At 43.2% G+C, this 19,930-nt stretch overlaps 1 protein-coding gene across 2 annotated transcripts in view; it reads right to left on the reverse strand.

Annotated features, from left to right (window-relative positions):
• Positions 1 to 19,930, reverse strand: part of Vps13d (vacuolar protein sorting 13 homolog D) — a 219,532-nt gene that overhangs the window by 192,555 nt on the left and 7,047 nt on the right. For both annotated transcript variants that reach the window (XM_028786006.1, XM_028786007.1), the window contains exons 2-16: positions 18,071 to 18,148; positions 16,734 to 16,924; positions 16,552 to 16,635; positions 13,822 to 13,938; positions 11,689 to 11,793; positions 10,304 to 10,474; positions 9,843 to 9,943; positions 8,421 to 8,589; positions 6,707 to 6,808; positions 6,349 to 6,550; positions 5,623 to 5,802; positions 3,142 to 3,272; positions 1,697 to 1,772; positions 1,117 to 1,287; positions 147 to 277 (exon numbers count right to left, since the gene is read on the reverse strand). In XM_028786006.1, coding sequence (XP_028641839.1) covers positions 147 to 277; positions 1,117 to 1,287; positions 1,697 to 1,772; positions 3,142 to 3,272; positions 5,623 to 5,802; positions 6,349 to 6,550; positions 6,707 to 6,808; positions 8,421 to 8,589; positions 9,843 to 9,943; positions 10,304 to 10,474; positions 11,689 to 11,793; positions 13,822 to 13,938; positions 16,552 to 16,635; positions 16,734 to 16,924; positions 18,071 to 18,148 — 2,009 coding nt within the window. The remainder of the gene's footprint in view (positions 1 to 146; positions 278 to 1,116; positions 1,288 to 1,696; positions 1,773 to 3,141; positions 3,273 to 5,622; positions 5,803 to 6,348; positions 6,551 to 6,706; positions 6,809 to 8,420; positions 8,590 to 9,842; positions 9,944 to 10,303; positions 10,475 to 11,688; positions 11,794 to 13,821; positions 13,939 to 16,551; positions 16,636 to 16,733; positions 16,925 to 18,070; positions 18,149 to 19,930) is intronic.

The following is a 19,930-nucleotide window of genomic DNA, read 5'->3' on the forward strand; positions in this document are numbered from 1 at the left end:
TATCTATCTATCTATCTATCTAATCTATTTTGAGGGTGGGAGGTTCATCTAGTTGGTATAAGCAAGCCTATGTATTGTAAGTCATGAGCTTGTCAGGAAACACGGTTGCCTCTCGATCCCCAAGCAGAATCCCCCAGGTTACTTACAATAAACTCTCCCACAAGCAAACGGTCAAGAGTCTGTCGAATCTCAGCCTTGGTCTGCATCTTTAGCTTGTTATACTGTCTTCGGGCTGCTTCGGCTACCCTCAGTTCAAGCTCAGACTGATAACCAAAGCCTGTCAGATTGGAAAGGCACACAATGTCAGCTTGCAAGGGACTGACCAATAAAACACTGTCACTCTGCCCTCTCCCAGAAGATCAACCGAAGTGGAAAAAAGAAATCAGTAACAAAAATAGCTCTTTCCTCTATGCTATGGTGACAGCAGGAGAAGGTTTGGGGGGAGTGGTGGACAGCCTGAGGACATGGAGGCACATGAGGGAAGGGTACCTAACTTCTTAGAATCCCTAAAACCATTTCTGAAAACTCCAAACTGCTGTATTTCAAAAATCACACAAAGCAGAATATTATATTGAAGGCAAATGTTAGCCAGTTGTGTCTCGGTTACTGTTTCTATGAAAAGCGTCACAACTGTCAAAAACCTACAGAAGCAAGAAGGAAGGTGCACACAAAGTACACATCACTGTTTCACAAGCCTCCCTGTCAGTGAAAGTACTTCTCTAACTGTCTCAGTCTCTGTAGGGAATAAAGGAAGTCGTAAGTGTATCAAAAATGCTACTTAGAACTCTACAGTCTATATTGTAAAAGAACAGAGATATTGTCATCTAGAAGGAAATCCTTGAACATTCTACTGTAATTTACCCAGCTAAAACATCTTAGCTGGCCAAAGAAACAGCCATCCCAGGGTGAAGGGTGGAAAAGTGTATCCTAAAGAGATATGAGAAGGACAACTGCCAAGGACACTAAGTATCTGCACACAATCCTGCCACTTACTCTGCAGGATCTTGCCACACTATCAGGTCTTCCAAAATGAATTACAATTATGCATTGCACCAGCAATGACCCAAAAGATTTTTTTCAAAGGTAACATAGGATCAAACAAACAAAAAAGTTAACCTGAGGTATGAACCTTTCCCTTGTAGAAAAAGTCTGCCACTTTTTTAATAGCCTGTGGGTTGTAGATGATGTTCAAGGGCCTCGTGCTGACATCCAGCCGCCTCTCAAAGTGGCTATGCACTGGGTTTCTCTCATAGAGCATCTCAAACACCGGATTGTCTGGGTCCGCAGCTAAAGGAAAGAACAGAAGATGTAGAACACAACAAAACCACCACCACACCCACACACAGGCCTGGGTAGCATTCTGGGAAAAAGACATTTTCTAAATTCTTTTCTAATCAATTCACAATTATGCAGGTTTTTAAAATAAAGCCTAATGAGTCTTAACTCTAATTTTTAACAGAAATCTTGACAACTAGACTACTGTATTTGTTCCCATAATGCAGCGTAAGGCCCAGAGGCCTTGCAAAAATACTCTAGAGATACCAGGGGAACACAGTCCTACCCACAGAGTTCACGTTCCCTTTAAGAGCAACATGGATCCACCAGGCAAATCACTGCACAGAACAGAAATCAAAGTCTACCAATCAGTAATAATGTATTTTTTAAGGATTACTTTTAAGAACATATGAAAAATTACCAGAGTATTGATCACTTCTGTCTTCCGACGCAGTTTGAAGACCGAAAGACTGTGAGACTCTGCCAACTTCCTTCTGCTATTAAACACATATACAAACATTCTTCAGCAGGTAAGTGAACCTTAGCACTGCTTCTCCTTTGCACCCATGACTCAAACCCCCTTCACACTGGGTTACCACACCCATGCTACTGTGTCATTTTCCAGAGTAGATAATAATAGTTGCCAAATAGATATTGAATATTTATAACTTTTTAAATTTTAATTCCACTCTCCCATACTATTTAAGAACATTCAAAAAGAAGTATAGACAGAGTGGACAGGTAAATACTCATTTAGACTATGTCTTTAGCAATAAGACTGAAAATACCACAGTTGGCAAAGGAAATTACATATAAAATTGAACATATATAAAGGACAGAAGGCAGTTCTCTTTTGGACTCCTAGAAAGTTGAGATTTCACATTAACAACAGCAGGTCACTGGGCAGTGGTGGCGCACACCTTTAATCCCAGCACTTGGGAGGCAGAGGCAGGTGGATTTCTGAGTTCAAAGCCAGCCTGGTCTACAGAGTGAGTTCCAGGCCAGCCAGGGCTATGCAGAGAAACCCTGTCTCAGAAAAACAAAAAACAAAAAACAAAAAAAGACACAACAACAACAGCAGGTCAAGAGCAGAGCTGTCAGACATGAGAGAGACTCAAGTGTTAACCTTGAAATGCAGAAAGCAGTGAATGGTGTTCCTGGCATTATTCCCAGGTAGACAGACACATCCACAGTGGCCACAGTATGGGAGGAAAGAGGTAGAGCCACACAGCTCACTAATATTTCCTCCTAGTCCCAGCCTGACTCCAATCATCACATGTCAAAATCAGTCCAGTTAACAGGACTTCTGACTCCCTAAAACAGACACAATTCAACGGCACACACATGTGCTAGCCATGCCACTGCAGTACACACTGATACACACCACATGCATGCTACCCATGCCAATGCAGTACTCACTGACACCCACATGTGCTAGCCATGCCACTGCCGCACATATTGACATGTATGCTAGCCATGTCACTGCAGTGTACACTGACACCCACATGTGCTAACCATGCCACTGCAGCACATATTGACATGTGTGCTAGCCATGTCACTGCAGTGTACACCCACATGTGCTAGCCATGCCACTGCAGCACATATTTACATGTGTACTAGCCATGTCACTGCAGTGTACACTGACACCCACATGTGCTAGCCATGCCACTGCAGCACATACTGACATCCACGTGTGCTAGGCATGTCACTGCAGCACACACTGACATGTGTGCTAGGCATGTCACTGCAGCACACACTGACATGTGTGCTAGGCATGTCACTGCAGCACACACTGACATGTGTGCTATGTATGTCACTGCAGTACACACTGACATATGTGTGCTAGGCATCCACTGAAGTACATACCAGATTAGGGAAGACCAGAAGAGGAAACATGGTCCCTTCTGTAGCCAGGTCTCGGAGGAACAGGCCACCCAGACGGACTAAGAGCAAGGAGGAGTTTCTTCGGGGAAGAGACTCTGCTAGAAGTTTTACATCTGTAAGAGATAAATATAAGAGATGGTACTATGTTCTAAGGCCGAATGTGCTTTATACCTAGAAATAATGCATTTATTTTACAACAAACTAAGTGACATTAGGAAGTATTTTTCCATGAAATTTGAATAAGCATATACACACACACACATCTGTCGGTCTACATAAGCATACAAAGACTGTTGCAGGATTCTCAGTAGAGTGAACTATTTTTTTGTTTGTTTGTTTGTTTGTTTGTTTGTTTGAGACAGGCTCTCACTATGTAGTCCTGACTGGCCTACTACTCTATGCAGAATCTAAAACTCAGAGAGATCCACCCACCTGATTCCGCCTCTTCGGTGTGAGGACTAAAGGTGTACAGCACCATGCCTGACCTCACAATGATTTTAAGTAGAGCTTTCACAAGGATGTTCAAGCAATCTGCTATTTCATTTAAGCTTATGACACCTCAGCTCTCAGGATTATGAAGTCAGAGAAGTAAGCCTCTGTCTGCCTGTCTAAAACACTTTTAAACTACCAAAGCATCTCAGATAAGCTGCCATAAAACATGAGATGCACAAGCCAACATCTGAGTATTTACTTAAATATCTTTATCTTCAGTCACAGAAAAAAAAAATACAATCAGTCAGTATCATCCTGGATGTTCATGTTCCCTTGCTCTCTGAAATTCACTTGCAAACCCAAACAATGTTCAAAGTACCTCTATGGTCATTCAGACACTGAGTAGCTGAAGGACTGAGTCACCCAATGTACATGCCCCAGGTGACTTCAACCAGACAATGCACTGCCTCCTAACGTGAGTTCTCATTCTGTAAAATGTGTCCTATTCCTTGTTTATTTAGGACCTTCTTTTTCTTATTTTCATGATATGCTTATGATTTTCCTGTGTAAAATAATCCAGTAGGGCCAGGGTTAAGCTCAATGGCAGTGCACTTACCTGGTATGCACAAGTCCTTGAGTTCAATCCCCAGTACCATAAAATGAATTAATAAATTAACTAATAGTAAATGAATTAATTAAATGCTCAAGTGGAGTCCAGTGTCTATACTGGAAAAAGCTAACACATGCTTTACATAAGAAATGTTCTAGCTCAGCTACAGTACTACAGACCATGAGCTTAGTGTCAAGGCACCAGTGCAGATACAGTAAGCAAGATATGCAGACACACTCACACTAGAGAAGGTAGGTTTATATAATCATCAGCTGGCAAGTATGATGATTATGGCCTCACAGAGACCTAGCCCTGCACTTTCCCTATAGTTGGAAGCATTTGAAGACTCTTTTGGGCTTGGGGGTTTTGTGTCTGTGTGTTTGGGGGGAGATGTCAAGAAGCAAAACAAAAAAGAAAAAGAAAGCAATGGGTTTCTCTGTGTAACCTGGGTGTCCTGGAACTTACTTTATACCAGCTGGCCTCAAACTCACAGAAACTAGCCTGCCTCTGCCTGCTGAGTGGCTGGTATTAAAGGAGTATGGCACCACACTTGGATTTTGAGATTTTAATGTGCGTATGTGTGTGCGTGTGTGTTATACATAGGTGCCCTTAGAAATCAGAGGTGCTGGGTTCTGTCCTGGTTTGTTTGTTTGTTTGTTGTTTGTTTTTTTTGTCAATTTGACACAAGCTAGAGCTATCTGAAAAGAGAGGGAGGGCCATGATGGAGAAGATACGGGAGCCCCACCATCACCACCACTCCACAAAATGTGAATGGTGCCACCCCTAGGCAGGTGGCCCTGAGATATATAAGAAAGAAGACTGAAGGGAGGTGGGGGGGGCATACCTTTAAATCCAGTACTTGGCAGAGACAGGCAGATCTCTGCAAGTTCAAGGCCAGCCTGATCTACAGAGTTCCAGGACAGTCAGGGCTACACAACAAAACTCTGTCTCAAAAAGCCAGAAAAGAAAGGAAAAGGAAAGAAGAAAAACAAAGAAAAGACAAGACAAAAAAAGCAACTGATCAAGCCAGAAGGAACAAGCCAGTAAGCAATGTTTCTCCATAGCCTCTGCTTCAGTCCCTGCCTGGGGCTCCTGCCTTTAGTTCCTTTGATGATGTACAGTGATGGGGATGTGTAAGACAAATAAACCATTTCCTCCTCTAGCTGTTTTTGGTGATGGTGTTTTATCACCACATAGAAATTTAACTAAGACAAATCACTTGGTGCTGGAGTTACAGACAACTGCAACCTCATGACACGGGTGTTGGGAACCAAACTCATGTCCTCTGCAAGAGCAGCCTGTACTCTTAACCTCTAGGCACCTCTCCATTTCCTATTTTCTCATAGACTCTAAATACCACAGATGACAAGAACAGACAGTGCTTTGGCATAGAGACAGACAGAGCAGGCTCTGAGCAGTACCTGAGAACTCGAGCTGCATGAATGCACTCTCGTTGGCATGAGCAGCACTCTGCTCTGTGTGCAGAAGAGTCACAGTGCCCCGCTGGAGCTGCACATTCAGCTTGGCAAAGACGTGATCTCGCTTTGTGTAGGTATTCATACATGAGGCATCTGCAGTGGGGTCAAAGAACTCCTCCGTGCCTACGTAGTATGGGAAAATGGGCTTAAGAAAACGTAAAGAGAGCAAGACCAGATACCCTGACTGGGATGATGCTATTAAACCAGAGTCCCCTTCTTTAGACAAGAACCCGAAGACAGAGATGACTAAATGGCCATGGCCACTACCTACATGTGGCTACCAGGCAGTATGACATATGTGGCTGATGTGGCTAGTGTAATTTAACTTCACTAGTGCTTTGTTCCATAGGCTCACACTGGCAGCATAGACTACAGAGGACCCCTGCACTGCCATTAAGCCTCAGAGTTTGTTTGTGAACCGGCTCAGATTTAGTTCTCTAACAGTGGCTGCCACTCAGACTTGCCCGATAATGTACAAAGAATGACGATGGCCATGGAGTCTCTTCCAGGTGTGTCTTCCCTCTACATCTGTGAAACAATAAGCTGTGCAAATGTGACCTTGAGGTCTGGAATGACCTGTCAAGCTTTTGCACAAAGAGCAGGATAATGTTTAGGACCTAACCCTCCACTCTGGCAGAGAGCTCTGCTGCAGATGGGATTCCAGCATACCCAAGATCTCTTCAGGTGTCCAGTGCTCATGTGACTCAGCTGCCAGTCCTTCCACCACTTTCCCTTCAGGGCTCTGCTGTCCATACCAGCCGCCCCACCCCGGAAACCAGGACTGCAGGTACTGCAGCATCCCACTGCCTCCGCTGCCATCTGGATCACCAGGTGAGGTTCCTGGAGAATCAAACTGAGGCTCTCGAAGACTCTGTGTAATCGCAAAGAGGCAGACATGAAGACCCATGGACAGATGTTGTGATGTGCCATTGGTTACCATGTGTTCTGACAGAAGCACAAGCATATCTGACACAGAAGGGCTCAGGGTGTGCTAGGACCAAATGACCTTCCTAGACAGATTTCTCACCTCTGCTAGCTCCTCTTGCTTATAAAATCTATCATGAACGAGTTCACGAAGAATCTTCAATTCCTCAAAGCTCTGTTCCTCCTCAATCCGACACATCTCCTCCTGTGTGGGACAAAATGAAACTCAGACACTGCAGCACTGAACAAAATAAACACCCTCATCAATAAAATGGCCACACCACCTCCTTAAAGGCTGAGAAATGAAACACTGACAAGTGTCTTGAGAGCAGTCTCTGGTTTCAATGGGGTTCCCTACAATCCAGCATTTGTTACTTGTTCTCAGAAAGTCCAATAGGAGCAGTGGGGCAGACAGAGCAATGAGGACATAATGTGCTTCCGTGGGTGGTTACTGAGGCATCCTGCTCTGCACAGCACTGACTCAGGTCACAAGCAGCCTTACACAGTAGCTCATGAGATCAAAGGAAGCAGAGTTATTCTTCCCAACCTCCAAGAGGAAGCTGAGGTCCGAGCTCACACAGTATGCATGCTGGCCCCAGCTCTTTCATATTCACAATTAACAAAGGTGTGGTCATTTCAACATGTTTCTTACTAGTTACTAAAGAGTAGTAGCAAATACTCTTGTGTCATTTTTAAAAAGTAAAGTTATCCATCCTAAACAATGTCGAATTTCCTAAAAATAGGACACAATAGAAGGTGTGGTTCACAGGCCACCTCAGCATTAATTCAGATCCTTTCTCATAGTATCTTGCCTCTGCCATCAAGAAAGCTACTCAAAACAAAGTGTCTGATGTAATCCAACCTTTTTAGAAGGTGCCCATGGTCGGTAGCCATGTCAGACAACACTGAAGACAGTAAAGGCAAGTAAGAAGTAAGGACCATGGCCTCAGCTTGCTGGCAAGATGGGTGAGAACTCAGGGGTTCCTCATGACTGCTGTGGACCATCCAGTGAACTGCTCCTTTTTTCTTATAAAGCTCAACAAGAGGAACGATCCAAAAAATAATCTGAGCCATAATATAGAAAATGATCACAAAAGCAAAACAATTAAGAAGCAAAGCAGCCAATTGCCTTTTTTTTTCCACTGGGAGAGAAAAGAAAACAGAAGCAGGAAGGGGTGGGGCCAAGATCGGCATCTGGTAGGGCTGGTTCTAGGGTATCTGGTCTGCAGGTAATACAGATAATAATTGCCTTCTCACCTGTGGTACCTGCTCTGGCTTCACCTCTATCACCAAGAAGTCCAAGGTGAATCAAGTCAACTAGGATTACAAAAAAGGTAGACCAAAATCCACAGAAATTAGTCACAGACTAACTGACTAAGTTCAGGACTGGAAGAGACCATCCATTCTGATGATGAGTTCATGAAATTCTCCCTTAACTGTATACATAGAACTGTACCAGGAGGGCCTAGCAGGGAACAGAGATGAAACATACTACTGGCCTAGATGAGACTCACTACCTTCCAAGAAGTCCCCACTCAACTGAGCCCAACACTAGCCTATGAAAGTGTGCCTCCAGCAAGGCACTTTGCATCTTCAGAGACTCAGCTGTTTTTTCAACCTGTGAGAGAATATTCTTAGCTAAATGTTGTGGCTCATGTCTGTAATGCCAGGACTATGGAAGTAGAAGCAGAAGGATAAGGAATTCAAAACTAGCCTCAGCTATACATAGTCTTGAGGACAGCCTGGGCTACATGAAATGCTGTCTCAAAACCAAACACATGGAGAAAAAATACTAAGCAAGTAGTCCATCCACTCACCTTGTCATCTGCAGACAGCACGCCTCCTTTTAACTTGTTGAAATATCTGTCAGTGTAAAACACAGCATCTCGGGCACGATGCAACAAGAAATCCCAGGTACAACACTTCCTCTGCTCTCGGATCTCATACAAGTTAGCGTTCAGAGCAAAATACCACCATTCTCGACAGCTGCAACAATTCATGACAATGTGTTAGTCCTCCAAGTAAAAACCACTGCAATGTTCTTCATCCAGGACAACCTGAAACACTGCTTGCCCTTATCTGAGACATTTCTCATATTATCCCTTTGTCTCTGTCGTGGGTCCATTTTAACATTAAACTAAATTCCATATGCAGAAAAGTGACTCTGCTGCCAAAGAACATTGAATTATACAGTTTGTCAATAACAGCACAGCATGTAACCAACAGGCCTCACCCAGAGCAGTCCCTCTCCAGGGAGGAAATCCGCTGCTGGCAATAAGGCAAGCACCATCTTGAGACAATCACCACAGACTTGATTGTTACAGATTTTCAACTGAACTTCTAAAGACATACATGGAAATATATGAGATCTTTTAAAAGGTTTAACAAGTCAGACTGGTCACATTTATCACTGTAACATGAAGAGAGGCTTTATGGGGCAAGAGAGATGGCAGCAGTTAAAGCACATACTGAGGCTGGGCATGTTGGCACACACTTTTGACCCCACCACTTAAGAAGCAAAGGCAGGCAGATCTAAGAGTTTGAAGATAACCTGCTTTATATAGGGAGTTCCAGGACATCAAGGGTTACATAAAAAGCCTGTCACAATCAAACAAATCACGCTGTTCTTATAGAGGACCAGAGTTCAGTTCCCACCAACCACATCAGGCGGCTCACAACTACCCTTAATTCCAGTTTCAATCTGGTCCCCTCTTCTGGACTCTGTGGATTCCTGCATTCATATGCACAGACATATACACTTAAACATAGTTTAAACTAAAAGATATTTTTAAGAAAGAGAATTAATGTCTGCTCTGGAAGCCAGAGACACAACATACATAATATGTCCAAACAGACTAAAGGACAGAATAAAGGGGGTTTGAAGAGTGCTGCACAGAACGACTGTACAAGAAACCTCAGCAAGGAATAGCAATCTGCCTGCTAAGTGAAATCAAGGATCTTTTGAGTTTCACTACTCTCAATCTAAGAATGGCTCTTACCTCAACAGATATATAACAGAAAAGTCAATAATGACAGCAGGCACTTCATGGCCTTTTTGTCCCAAATATTATTTCTATTTCTATTTCCTCATGGGTAATACATTTACACATATTAAAACCTAGCTAACTATACCAAAGTTTAACCAACTGTCCTTTCTTCTGAAGTCACGGGTAAAGGACGGGGAGAGCATGCTACTGTAAGACGCACATTTTATGAGTGACACAGAAAGTTGCCCTTACTTCTTGGACACAGCCACTTTTGGCTTCCACTTCCGGAATTTCACCTGCCTCTCCTTTCGTTCCAGCTCCTTGAGGAATGCCATGATCTGCCGGTACTGCAGCTTTGTTAGAGTAAGAGATACCAGATTAGGAGAGAATTGGTTCCTTGGCTCAGTCAAGACCCAATTAGCAAGAACACGTCATCAATCTGCTGAGATGAACTCCATTGACTAAAGCATCAGCAGGAGGTGCTCTGATGGCCTCTTACTTCTCCCATGTTCCTTGCTCAGCACTCAAAAACCACCAAATCAAAATCAACATGAAGTGGGCCTCAGCTCAGTTCCCCATATGATGCCATGTGGGTTTACAGCTACCAGACTCTGGCCTGGGGTCAAACAATGCTGAGGACACTGCCCTGGAGCAGGTCTTCCTTTATTCCAGCTCCCAGCAGGGGTTCTGAGCCTCTGAGAGGAACACTGTACCTGAGACAGCTTCAAGGGAATGGTCTCCAGCTGAATATCACATTCAATCCTCGGGCTGTGCCGGGACCTCAGAGGCTCCTTGGAGCAGTTCCTTTTCAAGAGGGCAGATGCACATACAGGCTCCAAGATATAGTGGTGACTGCGACTCTCCATGCTTCTGGCCATGGCCTCCTGTGTCATAAGAACATTGGCTACACAGATACCAACCTTCCTTCTGTCTGTTACTTTCTACAATACTGGGAATTTAAGCCATGGGCTCAATCATAGCATCAACATTACCTAATCCACTTTATGCCACCTGGAGCTGGGGAAATGAACCATTTTTCTCCATTTCACTAAAGTACCTAGTTTCTTTACAAAAAGACTAAGCTGGGCTTTTTCTCAGTCCTTCCCAAACAGTGACACTGTTTATCCATATAAGAGTTTTAAAGAACACCACCATGATAATATTTAAGGAGAAACCCATGCAGGCTGGCCCCTTGATTAAAAAAAACAAAACAACAACAAAAAAAAAACTGACCTGCTGTTCTGTTCACTCAAAACCTTCATGTTCAGTTCCTACTGACCAACAAAATGTTCACCACCATGTGTCACAGGCACACACCAGTAAGAAGCAAGGAAACAGACACACAGAGACATCTCAAAAACAGAACTTTAGCTGGGCAGTGGTGGCACATGCCTTTAATCCCAGCACTTGGGAGGCAGAGGCAGGAGGATTTCTGAGTTCAAGGCCAGCCTGGTCTACAGAGTGAGTTCCAGGACAGCCAGAGCTATACAGAGAAACCCTGTCTTGAAAAACCAAAAAAAAAAAAAAAAAAGCAGAACTTTAGCTGGGCGTGGCAGTGCACGCCATCAATAAAAGCACTCGGAAGACAGAGGTAGGCAGATCTCTATGAGTTCTAGGACAGCCTATTCTACATAGTGAGTTCTAGGACAGCTAGGGCTATGTAGAGAGACCTTGCCTCAAAGTTAACTTAATTAATATATTTTATTAATTGAACGTATTAAATTAGTTGAATTTAATAAACTTTCTATTAATAATTAAGCCCATTGACATTTATAATTTTTTTAATATTAACTGAATGTGCTAAATTAGTAATGACTAAGTATTAATACATCTTTAAAAAACAGACCTTTACATGAAAAAGAGATACACACACATACACACACCAAAATCCACCAAGTAACCTGATCCAAGTTAAAACACACAAGCTACAGTGTATCTGAAGTTTAAACCTTCAGACAAGAGAAGGACCTCACGCAGACTCTAGAGAAGATGCTTGTAGACAGGGAGCACAGGGGACAACAGCCTGCAAATCAGGGTTCCTGCACCATGTGTGCCTCCTCAGTACCCTCTTATATTAAAGCCCCAAAGCAGAACATACCTGTAACTCCGCTTGAGGCAAATCCCCCAATAAAGTGCAATTGACATCCCAGTAGACACTAAACTCAGCCACATCCAATCGCTTTTTTCGCATTAGTTTCTGTACCTGAGGGAAGAAAGAGAAAGAGTCAAATTTCAGATATAACTGTTGTTCACACATCAGGCACTCTGTAAGGGGCAAGAGATGCAACACTGAAGGAGAACAGTCTGCTCTGATACAGCTTAAACTCCATCCGTGCAAGGTCTAGACCTTTGATCTCAGCACTCAAGAGGCAAAGGCAGGTTGATCTCTGTAAATTCAAGGCCAGCCTGGTCTATGTAGTGAGTTCCAAGAAAGCTAGAGGTACATAAGGTCCTGCCTGAATGAGTAAGTAGGTATATAGTAAATAAATAACAAACAAACAAAATCCAATCAATTGGCAATACCAACGTGCACAAATATTTTTAATTATACCGAAACAGCAGTGGATATCTAAGATGCTATGAGCAAACAAATCAGAAAATATCACTGGGCAAGTGAGTGTCAAAATACCTGTACATCAGCACAAAAGCCCTGATGTCTTCAGGGGACAGTGATTGTATTTCTTAACTAGAACTCTGAATGGCAGAGAAACAGTATGGGTACATGTGCATGAACACATATTTGAAGTGAGAAGTCAGTTAAGTATAGAAAAACTATCTTGGAATATTATGAGGAATATCAGTTTGGACAGTGTCCTCTTCCAAGAAGTCACCATTGACCACAATGATGAGTATGTCCTTATTTGTAAACACCATCTGTGCAGACAGAATCAGGTTAATGTGAAATCATGACAGATGACTGTAGGCAAAGTGAATGAGTATGGTCCTTGTAAGAAGAAAAAGACACAGAAGAGAAGGCCTTGTGAACCTAGACACAGAAACCAGAGTGTTGCACCTACAAGACAAGGAACCAGAGCTTCTAGTACCCATTAGATGGAGGGTGGTGTTGACACGCTGACCCTCAGGGTTGCAGAAACCTTCTGACTCCTTATTTTCACATTTCTCATTTCCTGAAGTAGAGAATAAATTGCTGTAGCTTTTTTGTTTTTACCTTCTGTTTTGTTTTGTTTTGTTTTGTTTTGTTTTGTTTTGTTTTGTTTTGTTCTAAGGCAGGGTATCACTATGTAGTCCTTGGCTGGCCTAGAGCTCAACATATAGACCAGACTAGAGATTTGACCACCTCTGCCTCTTGGGTGCTGGGATTAATATACCACCACGTCTTGTTTTTTATTTTATGTGTATGGAGACTTTTGCCTGAAATGAATGTCTGTACATTGTATGTATTCAGTGCCTGCAGAAGCCAGAAATGAGTCCCGGATTCACAAGCACACAAAGGCTCAAAAGCCTTTAAGCAATTGTTCTAGTAAATAAAAATCATAGGATTCTGAGCCAGGCATATGGTACACACATGTAATTCCCAGCACTAGGAAAGTAAATCAGACAAGAGGACCAGAAATCTAAAGAGATATTTGGCTATGTAGTAAATTACAAATCTAGTTCAAGGTTGGCCTATGCTCTAAGAGGCCATCTCAAACTCTGAAATGAGCTGTCAACTTTTATTTTATTGGCTGACGGTATCAACCTCCTTGGCCCTGCTCAACAGAACATGTACTCTAGCAGAGCTGTTGTTGTGCACAACTTTAATCCCAGGCTCCAGAGGCAGAGACAGGTAGATCTCTGGGAGTTCAAGGCCGGTGTAATCTACAGAGCTAGTTCTAGGACAGCCAGGGCTACACAGAGAAACCCTGTCTCGAAAAACCAAAAAAAAAAAAGAAAAGACTGTGTGGAAACTGTCACAGACATTCTCAAACAGACAGTGAAACAATGAGCAGAATGAGTTTCCTTGGTGATGGAGGATGAAATCCTTTGCTGGCAGGAAGCCTTCGCACCTCAACTTCTTTATGTATAAAACCAATGTGATGAAACAGGTCAATGAAAAGCAACTGTTTCTTCTTCCCAGCAAATTAACTTTAGTTACCTACATACTAGACACACGCACAACAAGGCAAAGCAGCAGCACTCTGCTTACACAGCACTCAAGGACAGAGGGCAGAGCCCCAGGCCTCCTAGCATGGAGGTTTATTCTTTGTCTGTTGTCAAATCTAATACTCACAGGCTCATTTGCAGCATTCTGCATGGAAACATTCTTAATGCAGATTCCAAATGCAAAAGGATGGGAAGGATTGGTAAGACCATCTTCAAAACGGAGATGGACATCTTGAATTTTTAACTGCAAAGGGGAAAGAAAATACATTTAGATTGTTGTTATGGGTAGAATCCTATAAATGGGGGCCAACCACAGAGGGCATCTACATACAGATACCAGTGTGCAGAAAATTCCAAGGGGACAGGATCACAAACCACTCAAGAATAACAGTTCATTATGATGAATGTTATCTCAGGAAGGCTGCAATCAAGTCATTCCAGAAGACAATGTAAACATTTAGCCACAACAATACCAGGGGCCAGAGAGATGGCTCAGTAGCCATGTAAGCCTAGCAACATTAGTTTAGTGCCCAGAACCTTCATAAATATGAAAGAAAAGAACAGACACCAAAAAGTGTCCGCTGACCTGTGCACATACCCCACCACACTGACATTTATCATAATAATAAATTAATTAATTTTTTAAAAGAGGAGAGAGGAAACGAATGACATCACTGAATCAACATAGCTGTTCCTGCTTTTCTTGTCTCTCTAGGAATGTGAGCCCAGGAAAACCTGCAAAGCACATAAGGTCTGTGTGAATCTTTGTGTTTTATTCTTCTTGCTCCTGTGAGTGAGAGAAGGTATTCTGCTTCAGTGAATTAAGTAGCTCAAAAGTAGAGTGTGTGTTTATCATGTGCAAGGGCCTAGATTCAGCCCTCAGCACTATAAAACAGAGAAAAAAGATAAATATATGTAGCCAAGAAAAGTGTTTAGCATCATTAGCCATTACAAAAATACAAACTAGGCCAGAGAGATGACTCAGTGGGTAAGAATGCTTGTTTTGCCAGCAGGAGGATCTGAGTTCAATTCTCCAGCACCCACACAGAAAGTCGGGCATGGGTGGCTACATTTGTCTGTAATGCCAGCATCGACAGGACAGAGATAGACAGATCCCAGAACCTTGGTGATCAGATGAGCCTAGTCAAAATGGGAAGCTTGTAGCTCAAGCAGAGACCCTGTCTCAAGGCAGTAAGGCAGAAAGCAACAGAGGAAGACACCTAATACACTGTCCTGGCCTTCATATCCTCCAGATTTGTATGCATGCCCAAACATAAACGACACCCACCACAGAAAAGGGAAAATAAAAAGAAAGTCAAAAAACAGTAAGTTATCAACATAATATGATTACCATCACGGTATTGAAGCCAATGTGGGGAAACCAATGCTTAATATTGATGGCAAAATAATAATATGGGCCAGTGAGGTGGTCCAATGGGTAAAGGCACTTGCCACCAAGACTGATGATCTAAGATCCATCCCCAGGACCAGTGTAGAAAAAAAAATTGTGCACGCTGTCCTCTGACTTCCAAATGTATGTATACACACACACACGCACACGCACACGCACACGCACACGCACACGCACGCAAATAAAACTTTGTTTAAAAAGTGGTGGTGGGGTGCTCAGCCCTAAATGGCATGGGTACATCACCCCCTCCAAAGCTCAGAACCATCAAGGAAGAAGAGGCAGAAAAGATCTAAGACCAGAGGATAAGGAGTGGAGGAGTACACAGTGGGCGTGTCTTTTGCTACGCTCATGCTTCTCTACATAAAACCTGAGAGTACACACAACCAGCAACACCCCAAGCAGAGGCCCCACCACTCCTGTGATACACTACAGAGAAGTGGCCCTCTGGGGAAAGATGTTTCTGGGGCCAGCAGAAAGCTAGGCAGACAAGTGTGCTGGCCACCAAGCCTGATGACCTGAGTTTGATCTTTGATCCTCAGGACCCATAGAATAAAAGGGAACCAAATGCCACAAGGAACCTTCTTACTTCTACATTTGCCCTTACCCTCCCCCACACACACTTGGTAAATAAATAAATGCTATATATATATATAATATTCCTTTGTTGCAGAAAATATCTTTACACCTGCACATAAAGCATTATATACATATGCACAAAAATATTACTATGGTAACAACAAACTTTTTTCTTAAATTAGTGCCCCAAGTGCACCAATCTTTTAATCCAAGTTATAAAACTAACAATCTCAGGTCATACTTTTGGGAAGCATGACACATACTAAGCACATTTGGCCTGGGTTGCCTTGACACTGCAAGAGAATCCTAGAGACTCTAAGTATGGGCAGCTTTGTGACAGTGAATGAAGATTCATCTCCTGATCTCACTCCTAATGGTCAAACAAGCAGCCAGTGCACTATAGCCCATTAAACTCAGTAAGATACATCAGTGCGAGGTCACAGTTCACACACCAGGCAGTGGGGACCCCACCTCTCTCATTTTGCAGATGAGAAAACTGTGACCAGAGAGGCTAGATGACTTGCCCTGAAACCAATCATCCAGACCTAAGTAACCTGGCTTCTGAGGTAAGAAATCCTTTAGCAAGTGGGATTCCAACATTCAAAAAGAAAGTGTGGTAAGGGGAGGAAGAGTAAAATGGAAAACGCCTACTCACACCAGCTAAAGCAAGAAAGACCTGTGTTGGCCTCACAAGCCAGGACTTGCTTTTCAGTTTTTCCCTTTGGCAACAACCTCTAAAAAGGCACACCTGAACAGCCAGTCCCCAACACTGCACCAGCTAAACCCACAAGAAACAAGCAACTCGGAATTGAAAACACATCAAAACCTCAGAAACCCTTCATGTGCCCTCATAAAGGTGACAGGACTCACCTCGATATTCTCCACAATCCTCGTGACGACTGAGGCAGTGACTGAATACCAATACGGTTCTCCCTTCTGCTGCCGTCGCTCACTCTGCAAGGGAAAAGAGCCAGTGTCAGTAGAGGCCAGTGCTTCACTGTTGGGAATGTCACAGGAGCCCCTAAAGCACAAAGGCTCTATCTATGCCTTGCCTTCCATCTCTCCTCCAGGGCTTGAAGCAGCGCTTTCTTACGCTCCCTCTCCAGTAGCTTCTCCTTCTCATCATTGAAGTCCTGGATTTTCTCAGGGGCACCGATTACGTGGAGGCCAGAGATGGAGATCACCCAAGGGTCCACATGGGGACGGTAAAAAGGAATCTGGAGGGTCACTTTCCCAATCAAGCCTGGAAGGAGAAGGATCCTCTCGTTAGATGCCTGTACATTTCTTAGGTTTCTCGAAGTATTTCTAGTTCCCTTTAAGACACATAGATTGCTTTTACCATTATTTATGAAAAAATAAAAACTGACAAGTGTGGTGCTGCATTTAGGAAATGCTGAAGAGCCAGAGGCAGGAGGATCACAAACGAGTCCGAGGCCAACAGGAGCAATACCTTGGAGTGTGACATTTAGCTCTGGCAGAACTTGTACCTTGGAAGTGCAAGGCCATGGATTCCATCCCCAGCACCAGAAGAAAAAAAAAAAAAAAAAGACAACAATCACAAAACAACAAGCCAGGTGTGGTGGTCCATGTCTGTAATCCCAGCACTCAAGTGGCTAAGGCAGGGGGATGGCAAGTTAAAGCCAGCCTGGATCAGAAACTGAGTTGAAGGCTAGCCAATCAGGTTCCTACATATGTGAAAAAAAAGTGTTAGGGTAGGATCTGTAAGAGCTACCTTAAAATAAAGTAATTAATTAAAAAGAATCAGCTACAATGAATCAAGCTGGGAAATGCTCAGTGAGTCTTTTTCATATAAATATAGACTATCTACTATGGAAATACTCTTCCAGCTGGACCACATCTTGAATTCCTAAGAGGTATCTTTCGTCCCATGGTACCCACCTGCACAGACCCTGGTCACAGCACTCATCTCTTGTTAATAACTGACTGGTTGATGAGTATCTGTTGGGAGTTATCCTGCTTACACATCTAACCTTGAACATACTCATTGTAAACTAAGACAACACAGTATAAGGATAAATAAACCCACTGCTCACAAGAACTTGGGCTCAGAGCTACCTGGCCTGGAGAATATGACTTACTTCCAAACTTCTATTTTAGCCAAGCCTTTAAACTCTATGTAATAAAAGATGGGTCACTGGGCATGGTCTTACTGCGCAGTCCTGGCTGGCCTGGAACCCACTATATAGATGAAGTTGGCCTCCATCGCACAGATCCACCTGCACTTGGGTGAGACTGATACATACTGATACAAATTCTCACACTTCCTGTCTTCTTCCTGGTCAAGCAGATACCAACTCCAGGGCTTTTGACTCTCCTGTCCCAAACAACTTGATCCCCAGACCTTCCTCCCTCCTTTGGTTCCACGTACCAGCTTTGACTTCAAAGGGCAATTCCAGTTCTTTCAGGGCATCTTTCTTTAAAGGGAGGTTTTCTAATTCAACAGCACCTAAAAACAAAACAACATGAAATAAATGTTCATCCAACAAAGACTAACCTGCTGGCTGTGTGCAGAACACTGAAGGTTATGGCCATGGCAATGCCACCAGTAGCCGGAGAGTTCTATTTGTAGTACTGATCTGACCTCCCACTGGGAAGCACACATGACTGCTGAAGTGTAGAAGCCTGAAGACCTTAGGCAGATCCTTACTATGTTTGTAATGAGCCAGAGAGTAAATATGTTAAGCTTTATATCATGTCAACTGCACTTTCTTATTTCTTCTTTTTTAAAGTTTTTTATTACATTTATGGGGGAGGGGTATGTGATATGTGGGTGGTGAGAACAACTTTCAGGAGTCAGTTCTCTCCTTCCACCATGTAGGTTCCAGAGATAAAACTCGGGTCATCATGCTTTGCAGCGAGTGCCTTTACCTACTGAGCATCTTGCCAACACTTCCTTTCCTTTCTTGACTCGCAGGTCTCACTATGTTGCCAAAGCTGACCTCAAGCTTCTGCGCGCATACTATCCTCCTATCTTAGCCTTCTGAGTACATGGCCAGTTTATTTATTTTTTCAAAGAAGGTTTAAAATCTAACACACAGCTAGGAGTTTAGTTCAGTTGGTAAAATGGTCACTCATCACAACAAAACCCTGGATTTGAGCCCTGTAGAGACAATTTTGGCATTTTTGGGTTCTTTAAAAAACATAGAAATATTATAAGAATATGGTCGCATTTTAATCCCAGGTGTGGGATGTGGGGCTGCCTCAGATCATCCAGAGCAGCTGACTATGATCTGCCTCATGCTCTAGCAGGGGCATGATTTTGCCAGCAGCATAGTTTCTGTGACTATGTGACCTTTGGAATTCTGAGGCCTTTTCTGGGGTTAAATAAATGCTAGGACCTCGTGTGACGGGTTGTTGTCAGTTAGTGGGTGGTTGCTGTTGGTTGTTGTTGGCTGTGGTTTGTTAAGTGGTCCTATGCAAGAAGAAATTAGATATCCTGACATCAAAGATCAAACTCGACCCAAGGAACTTGATGCCCCTAATCAGCAGGAAGTAGTTTAATGATAATGTTACCCCCTTTCCCCTCAATCCCTTTTTCTCCCCTAGCTAGTATTAGGGCATTGACTGTTAGGTTATTGAGGACATGCCCTCAAAAGTGACTGTGAAAATGGGGCCCCTTCCTGACTCTGCTTCCCATCTGCCATAAAGTAAGCAAGTCTGCTCTGCCAGGCACTCCCACCTTACTCCAGGCCCAGAGACACCGAAGCCACGCAAACTGGGTGAACCAAAGATGTGAACCAAAATAACCTTTCCACTTTTTAAGTTGATTGTCTCAAGTATTTTATCACAATAAGGGAAGACTGACAAACAGAATCACCTGACTATGCAAGCCATTCATCTTCATACACATAACCAAACTGAACCCTATGCAGGCTGCAGAGCACAAGAGAGCACACCCTTTAGCACAGACTGTTGAAAAGATGGCCTTGGTGTCATAAAACTGCTTGCATGACACAAAGCAATTTCTGAGCCTTGAATCTGTCTGGGATAGGTATTTTTGAGAACAGGAAGTACAGACAACAACCATTAATGGGTAGGAAGGCCAGGAATAGGACAGACAAGGCTCACTGTAAAGGCATATGATGTAGGGACTGTACTTTCCCAGATAAACAGCTATGCAGACTCTAAAAAAGAGATCAAACCTAGCAATTTAGTAGGTTCTAACCAAGCATGGGCTCTTTGTGTGTGTGTGTGTGTGTGTGTGTGTGTGTGTGTGTGTGTGTGTGTG

Source organism: Grammomys surdaster, unplaced genomic scaffold (assembly GCF_004785775.1).
Source record: "Grammomys surdaster isolate TR1022 unplaced genomic scaffold, NIH_TR_1.0 125408, whole genome shotgun sequence".
NCBI lineage: Eukaryota > Metazoa > Chordata > Mammalia > Rodentia > Muridae > Grammomys > Grammomys surdaster.